This window comes from Leucopleurus acutus (genome assembly GCF_964270905.1).
Source record: "Leucopleurus acutus genome assembly, chromosome: 10".
NCBI lineage: Eukaryota > Metazoa > Chordata > Mammalia > Artiodactyla > Delphinidae > Leucopleurus > Leucopleurus acutus.
The window spans coordinates 105,139,260-105,148,091 of record NC_139153.1 but is presented as its reverse complement, the minus strand read 5'-3'; the positions used below and the strand labels follow the sequence as shown (position 1 = coordinate 105,148,091).

Below are 8,832 nucleotides of genomic sequence, written 5' to 3'. Positions count from 1 at the left end.
GCCAGCAATCTCCTCTTAACCACTAAACCGTCTTCTGTAGCCCAAGCAGCTGTTCTTCCAGCAAGTCCTCCGTGAACCCCCTCCTTTGGGTTTGAGGTTCTCATGCTCCGACGCTCCATTCCGAGCCACAGAAGTGCTTCCCTGGTCCGCTTCTGCTTAAGTGTTATTGTGCTTCCCTGAGCCATGAAGTCCTCGTCTTGGCTCCTATGGGCCTGACAGGGCAGGGGCCCCAACAAGAGGCGAATCAGCGGGACCCCTGGTTAATGCTTTCCAACAACGATCAGACAAACACAAGGTAAACCGGGATTTAAGCACTGGGTTGGCCCAAAAGTTCCGAACAAACTTTTTGGCCAACCCAATATTTATTGTGAGGGTTATAACTAGACATATAAAAAGTTACACAGCTAATGAAAATGCTGAAATGAAGATGCTTAGGGAAAAAACGTCAACTAACTTACATCTCGTATTAAAGACACACTCTTTATTGGCTGAAGGCTCTGCATCAGATATTTAAAATAACACAAACACTCAGGATTGCAGTTTTGTAATTTAGTTCTCAGCCGTGGCAGATACAATGGTTAACATGCTTAGGACAGACGACAGTCCGTATATTTCTTAATAAGCTTATCCAGCACATCTGTACAAGGTGAAACGTTCCCTTCTAGTTGCCACGCCCCATCCCCCAACAGCAACAAATGCACAAACACAACAGGGACTCACTTCAAACGATGGACACTGCACATGGCCATGATGGACCGCAGAGCTCCCCGTATTAATACAGACCTTAATGCCAGTGTTGAAAAGGGGATTCTGTGACATCCCTGGAAAAATCTAAAACCCTGACTCAGTTTTCTGAAGCAAACGGTGTGACAAAGTCAGGTCACGGAAGCTGACTCTGAAGGAGGTCGCGGCAGCCTGACCTGCTCTGGTAACGGTGTAAGCGGCAGCTCCCACGCCTGGTGACACAGATGCCACCAGAGCAGACCCCCCGCGGCCACCAAGCAGGCCACTCGAGGGGCCAGAAGTGGCGCGGAAGGTGCCAGAGGGACAGCGCGGACGAGGCGCCTGGGCCCACCGTCCCCCACGCGTGCAAGGGGGTCCTGGGGCAGGAGGCACGATGCCGCAAGGCTCACGTCAGGTTCAGGGCGAGTCACACAAAAGAGGCCCGATGTTACGAGCGCTGTGAACATAGAAACCGGCAGCAGTTAACTCACGGATGGAGGACCACAGAAAGCACAGCCCAAATGTCACACCTTTTTATTCAGACCACACGTTTTTCTAAAAGTCTACTTGAATCGGGAGCCATCTGTATGAAATAAAGGTTTTAAGCACAGCTGCACAATTTAGGACAGCTGAAGCTCCAGATGCTCGCATGTAACTTCCCGATGAATCTCTCGTCGCCGCCCCAGGTGCCCTGGAAGCTGCAGGAGGCCCCGGAAGATGCTTCGGTGTAGGCCTGAGCCGCCCCGTCTTCCGCAGCCTTCACCATGCAGCATGCAGCTACGAGAGAAAATGCTGTGTTTTAAAAAGGCATTTGAAAGTCATACGGGGCCTAACGTAATAAAAGCGACAAAGCAAATGCTGCTTGGACGTTTTATATCAGGTCATTTTGGTTGAAATATAACACATACCAACATCTTCCTAAGCTACCAATTCAAGGGAATGGAAAGAGAGAGAGATCGCAAGCCTAACCGGAGCTTTCTGCCCAGATATACCTGTGGGTGTTCGGGGGAGCGCGTCATCTGGAAGGCACCTGCGTCTTCACGGCAGGCGGAGGGGCGGCCTGGAAGCAGGCGAGCTGCAGGTGCACGCCGCTCCTGACCCGGCTCAGCAGCAACTCCAGCAGCCTGTGGGGAGAGGCGCTGACAGCCACGGGCGGGCGGCGGGCGGGACCCAGACACGCTCGCCCGGTCCGGTCCGGTCCCCCACACGCCCTGCCCCACGGTGCCTCCCTGGGCCAGGAAAGTCACTCATCTGTGGATTCTGGACTCAATGACAGAAATAAGCCGACCAAAGAAGCTAGCTGCAAGGACATACACGTGCAGACGTCTTCACCTTACACATAAAATCGCCCTCTGTCCCCTTCCCCTAGATTAGTTAGATGCTCCCCCAAACAGACTGATGTTTGGGTATTTGAGCCTCTAATTTTAAACACTTCACATACACTGAAATGTACTCTTTTTGGCATCAGCTCTGTGCCCGTTGCTAAACGCACCGCAGCAGCCTCAAGACCCCCGCCGTCGGGAGAGAGCAGTCCCGTCACCTCCAAATCCTCCTGTGCTGCCCGTCTGTCGTCACCTTTGCCCTCATCCCACCCCGTGGCAACTACTGGTCTCTTTTCTGTTGCTCTTATTTTGCATTTCTGCCTTTTGCAAACACTGGAGAAGGGGACTGAAGGGGTGAATGAAGCACAGGAACACCCAGGGTCAGTCCCAACCCCAGCAATAACCTGCCTGGTCCCTGTGCTGGCCAGACAGAGCCGCATCATTCTGGGGCCACAAGGGACCTTACAGCTCGTCTGGCTCAGAGGAAGCAGCCAAGAAACGAGCTTACTGGGGTCAAGAGACTACTTCCTGGTTTCACGGCGCTCCCCGCAGATCTGAAACAGCCCCCGTCCTGGCCTTCACTGTGGTGTCTGCCGCTCCTGACTCCCTCAAAAGCACTGGTCTTTTTTTTTTTTTTTTTTTTTTTTTTTTGCGGTACGCGGGCCTCCCACTGTTGTGGCCTCTCCCGTTGCGGAGCACAGGCTCCGGACGCGCAGGCTCAGCGCCCATGGCTCACGGGCCCAGCCGCTCTGCGGCATGTGGGATCTTCCCGGACCGGGGCACGAACCGGTGTCCCCTGCATCGGCAGGCTGACTCCCAACCACTGCGCCGCGAGGGAAGCCCCAAAGCACGGGTCTTTTGAGCCTAGCGAGCACTAGCTGCACATGTTAACGATACGTGGCTGCTTCAATCTTTCATGATGTTCATGCTAGAGGAATGGACAGCATTTGAACCACGCAGTCAGCGAGAGGAGCAGGAGACTAGGAACGTCTCTGCCGCCCGTCCTCCCAGCCCCGTCCACACCCTACAGGCTCCCTCTGCCCTCTGAGTGTCCACAACATCCTCTGTGCTGCCCCAGGCCACACCGAGGGTGTCACGCAGTCAGGGCTCCGTAACTGTCTGCCTTGTCAGCCAGCTGCAAGGGTGGGCGGACCTCGGCCGGGCTGGGGAAGGGGCCAGGCCGGCGGTGTTTCCGCTGTCTCAGGTGAGGGGAGCCCGGGCACTCGTGACCTTTGCCTGGCCTAGGCTTTGTCTCGGGTCAGAATTTCCTGTTACGTGAGTAGCAAAGTTTGAGGTCACGCTGAGACCATTAATACAATATTAGCGAAACGTATATAACTTTGTTATGTCATGCCTACACATTTAGTCCCAACACTTCATATTACGGAGCACAAGGTGCGCGCTGCCGGCCTACTGGAGGGAAAATCACTGAGTCCTGCGTTTTCCTATGCTGTCCTCTCTTTTGCGTTCCTCGAAGTATTTTCTTAAACATTTCAGATAAGAATAGAGTTTACTGAGTGAGTCAAAATAAACTTTCTTATGGACGTTTAAGGGACTGGTACGGTCACTTAAACCAGCAAAAGAACCAATTTCGGAATCGTCATGAAACCCAGGTTTTACCTCCTTCTGCCGCGTGGGAGACAAGCTAACAACGCATACCTGAGGGCCACCGAGTACCGCCTTCCTCAAGGCCAAGTCTCCACCTGAAGAGGAGGAGTTTAGGTCCCTGAGACCAGCACCCAGACTTACTTTCTGTCCGCTCCGCTCGAAAGCTGCGGTAGGGCTTCCAGAGCCTGCTTGAAACTGGATCTGGAACACAGACAGCATCCCAGGCAGGGACACGCCGGCCCCACCGGGAAGAGGAACGTCAGAAAAAGCGCATCTTACATACAGAGAAACATACAGGCCAGTAGAAGCAGGGGGAAAAGTGAAAGTGAAAGTGAGGGTTTGTAGGAGCTGGGCCAGAAGAATTCAACCAGCAAATAAAACACAACTTGAAAAGCAAAGCAGAAGCTGATTTTTACACAAGGGTGCTACTCACCGTGCTAGGTGAGAGCTTCGTGTGGAGTCATTAAATTTAAGGAGGTCTTTACTTTCAAAACAAAGCTGAAGTACATAGATGAAACAGCTGGTAAGGGAGGAAGAGGGCTAAGCAGAAACAGGGATGATCTTCTGCAACAGTATACAAAGGGGGTATTTCTAGAATTGACCTGTGCAGGGCCTGATTTCCAGCCAACCTCTTATAATAACTGAACATGTCTTAAGAGGATTTAGCTGTTATTATATTTAAAATTTGTATGATAATGGAGAGGGGTGTGTGTGTGTGTGTGTGTGTGTGTGTGTGTGTGTGTGTGTGTAATTCAACATCATTTCATTTCATGAAATACGGAAAAGGGAGTGGATTTAAAAACCACCAATTTGGTATGTTTAACTTTTTAAAGTAGAAAGTACCAGAAAAGTTACTAAATCAAATGAAAAGCATTTTAGGGGAGATTATTTGGTAATAACTTGTATTGTTCACTAAGGAACAGTTCTCATCTCTTTTTGTTTTATGACTATTGACTAAAGTAAAGAAATAAATGTAATTATTTTGACTTCAAAGTGGCCTTTTTTTCTTTTTGTAAAAACGTCTGCATCAGTGGACCAGGAAATAAACTTCTGAGCAATGTTTCTCAAACTAGGGGCAGGTATCAGAGCAACACACAGAGAGACAGCAAAGTACCAACAGGGCCCCAGAAATTGGCAGGGTGCCCAGCTGTTCCTGGTGGGTCAGGTATGGGGGGGTGGGGACAGGTCACAACTTGTGGGCACTTAGTCCTCTTCCCTGACGTGGAGAGAAGTCTCTACCGCCGCCTCCACTGTCACCTGATTTCCTGTAAACCTCTTCTCATTCGATGAAGAGCAATGTGAGGCCACTGCTCTCTATTTTTACATCACGACCAAGAAGAAGAGGATGAAGGTGACCCCACCAAGAGTTTACTGGGTGGTTTGACATAGTTTCTCATTTAATTCCCCCAAAACTTTGCCTAGAAAGTATTATTATCTTCCTGTCACAGATGAGGAAGCTGGGCTACGAAAGGTCAAGTCAGTGGGAAAGAACACACAGGTCTGTCCTCATGCAGAGCACCTCACCCATGGGTCCTGGGCGGGTGCTTTCTGGTGTCTATCACTCAGCACTTGTGCAGAGCAGCAGTGGTGGGAACGAACCAGAAAGGCTCCCGGTCAGCTGCCAGAACAGAAGTAAGAGGCTAATAACCTCATGTGTTAGGAAAAAATGGAAAAGTTTTCAGCTGTAGCAATGACAGTCAGGATGACGGCACGAGCACACCGTCTAAAGCTGGAAACGAACGGTAAGTACATCGCACATCGTGTTTAAGCTGTTCCCCTGTGGACCCAACACTTCCCAGGCAATACTGCCAATGGGGTAAACAATCTTCTGTAGGTAGTGCTGTTTCAGTTCACCTACTGATGTTTCAATGATAGGAAATCCTGACTTTCATTCAAAACAGCTAAGAATTATCACCAAATTTCCACTACAAAATTCTGCAGAGAAACCACAAGGTCTTCCTCTTATGCTGATACTCACGATGCTTGAACTGTCCTTCAGAGTCTGTGATGAACAGACTGACTCAATTCTTATTTTCTCCTTTTCAAAAGAAGTATGCAATGCTCTGCTACACTGCTTATGAGACTAAGACTTACCTCAGTGAATGAGAAACATGAAATTACATTAAACCTTTTTTCCTTCTGTGCTACAAAGGAGCAGTCTCTGGAATCCTTGGCTCACTGTAGGTTTGTGCTTTTAACAAAACAACTGATCGCACATGAACTATGAGACCACAGTCACAAGCGCTCGCTGTGATCAGTCACCTTCACCGGGGACCTCACGCCTGTACGACGAGCTTTACTACAGGGGCTTTCGGAGCACTCACAGCACGGCCACGGAGCATCTCACCTGCTCTCTGGCGTCAGGTGAGCAGCCACGGTGTCCCTCAGGGTGCAGATTTCAAGCCTTGCCTGGAGGTGAGAAAGGGACAGGTGACCATGGGAACTATGTTGTCTGTCAAACAGAAACAACGCGAGGGTCGGCCCCCAGCCTGCTCCATGCAAGGCAGACCCCCATGGCCACAGTGGCAGCTCGTTACGAGTGAGCAGACCTTCTAAATCAGCCCAAAGAAACCGGCCACAACAAAGTTCCCTTTCACTGAAAACTGTCTGAGAGTCAAGTCTGACTGTGTGGAGGCAGGTGTCCTGCTCTGAAAGGTAGGGACTGTGCCAGGGCCGTCCAGCCACCAGATGTCACCCTCCAACCAGTGCCTCCCCTGGTCTCCCTGGGGAGACCAGGACTGTCCTGTCCTGAGACTGACAGGAGGTGGAAGGACGCGGGCTGCCACACTGCCTCCTGCCCTGCCCTTCCAGGCTCCACGATGCTAACCTCAGAGCTAAGCTCTGCAGACTCAGTGCAGCGCTATGAAAGTCACAGCTGGCTTTTCTCTTTCTTTTCTTTTTTCTTTTTAAAAACAAAACTTGACAAGTTGATCCTAGACACAACAATATAGAAATGGAATAGCACAGTTGGAGAAACTCAGACCTTCTCATTTCAAAACTTACTGCAAAGCTACCATAATCCAAACAGTGTGGCACTGGCACACAGACAGACATGTAGATCAACAGGAACATGGCTGCGTGCCCAGAAACAAACCCTTACATTTACGATCAGCTGACTTTCAACAAGGTGCCGAGACCATTTGGTGGGAGAGATGGTCTCTCCAACACATGGTGCTAGGGACAGCTGGATAACTGGACGTCCACACTCAAAAGGACAGAAGGTGGGTCCCTTCCTTAAAAACTGACTCAGAATGGATCACAGACCTAAATGTAAGTGAAAAAACTATAAAACCCTTAGAAGAAAACAGGAGTAAACCTCTGTGACATTAGGCCAGGCCTGCCTTCTTAGGAATGACAATAGAAGTACAAGTGACAAAAGAAAAATTAGATAATTTGGGCTTCATCAAAATCAAAACATTCTGTGCTACAAAGGACACCATCACAAAAGTGACGACCCCACAGAATGAGATACTGTTTCACACACACGGGGACGGCTACGACCAACCAGACAGTCACACGTGCCGACGAGGATGTGGAGAATTTGGAAACCTCATACACTGCTGGTAGGAAAGCACATGGTATAGCTACTTGGAAAACAGTCTGGCAGCTCATCAAAAGACTAAACACAGAGTAGCCACATAACCTAGCGATTCCAGTCCCGGGGGTATCCCCAAGAGAAATGAGAACATGTGTCCACAGAAAACTTGTACACAATTGTTCACAGAACCTTTCTTTGTATCAGCCAAAAAGTGCAAACCCAAATGTCCATCAAATGATGAGTGAACAAATAAAATGTGGCATATCTATACAATGGGACGTTATTCAGCCACAACAAGGCATGACACAGGCTGCAATAGGGACGAACCTTGCAAGCATTACGCTCAGTGAAAAGAAGCCCGTCACAAAAAGCCATATTCTATGATCCCACTTTTATGAAATTTTCAGAAGAGGCAAACCAGAGAAAGAAAGCAGACAGGTGCTTGTCAGTGGCTGGGGTGGGGGCTGGGAGGGACGTGGACGGTGACCGCTAACGGGGCTGGGGTTTCTCTCTGGGGTGATGCAGCGTTCCACAGTGGATTGTGGTGACGGACTGCACAACTCTGTGAACACAGCAGAAGAAAAATCCACTGAACTGTATTCTTTTTATCTTGCAGACGCACTGTACGGCATATGAATTTCATCTGCGTAAGACTTTTAAGAAAAAACAAGCTAACCTAACGCTTCTACCTCTTGGCAAGGGTGGAGAGGGTGTGCTCTGCACACAGCTTGCTGCCCTCGGAGCCCTAGGGCCCCCAGCGAGGACACCCTCCTTCACCTCAGGTACCGCAGTGTGCGTGCTGCCCAGGAGACTGTTTTAAAGACACAGCCCTCACCTCTAGGCGTGCACAAAACACAAACAACAATGAAAGACATGGCTAGTTTTTAAATTAACCAATCAAGATAAAAGCTGACTTACATAAGATACAGTACATTCAGTGAAATGTTCAGTTTGGAAAGCAATTGTTTGGTTTCATTTTTCAGGGGTTTAGAAGCCTGAAACAGTTTGTAATGAGAAAGCGTAGATATGACAATTTGTCTCTCTTGTTTACATTCTAGTGTATATAAAAACGAACCTACAAGGAAAACATCAAAGAGAAAAAACAAGGTAGAACTTTTGGCTGAATATTTTAGGAGAAGGATTAAATCACTGTAAAACTAGTATCTGCTAGAAATTTTATTCAAACAAAATGATAAGGAATTAACCTATGAATTATGCCAATTGTAAAAGCTGTGATTATTTATACAAAATACATGGACCCTTTGCCAGAAAACGCCCCTGCCGGCGGCTCTCGGGAAGGTCTGAGGATGACAGCCAGGCCAACCCTTCACGCGGGCCTCGCAGAGCCATCTGATCAGGAGGAGGTCACACACAGGCATCCCGAACGGCAGTGGCCAACGTTTCACAACACAACTGACGCCAGTCTCCAGGAGGCACAGAGCTCAGGAGGCCGGGCTGCCAGCCGGTTCCGATGTCTCTTTCTGCCCCTTCCTGCTGACCCTCCTGCGAGAGGAACTCAGTCATCAGCTAAATGGGCTGCAGAAAAAATCTGCAGGGAGGGGAGCTTTTTGTTGTAATTCCAGGACCGCCTAGGCCCAAAGCAGCTACTGCAACTTCCTTTCAATTCATCTTCACATACAC

The 8,832-nt window shown here is 49.4% G+C and overlaps 1 protein-coding gene across 2 annotated transcripts in view; it reads right to left on the bottom strand.

Annotated features, from left to right (window-relative positions):
- Positions 1 to 396: 396 nt before the first annotated feature.
- The window catches only part of EXOC2 (exocyst complex component 2), a 156,731-nt gene continuing 148,295 nt past the window's right edge, over positions 397 to 8,832 (bottom strand). For both annotated transcript variants that reach the window (XM_082848815.1, XM_082848816.1), the window contains 4 exons: positions 6,001 to 6,062; positions 3,795 to 3,854; positions 1,716 to 1,847; positions 397 to 1,500 (listed from right to left, as the gene is read on the bottom strand). In XM_082848815.1, the coding sequence (XP_082704941.1) occupies positions 1,739 to 1,847; positions 3,795 to 3,854; positions 6,001 to 6,062 (231 nt within the window). In that variant the 3' untranslated portion in view covers positions 397 to 1,500; positions 1,716 to 1,738. The remainder of the gene's footprint in view (positions 1,501 to 1,715; positions 1,848 to 3,794; positions 3,855 to 6,000; positions 6,063 to 8,832) is intronic.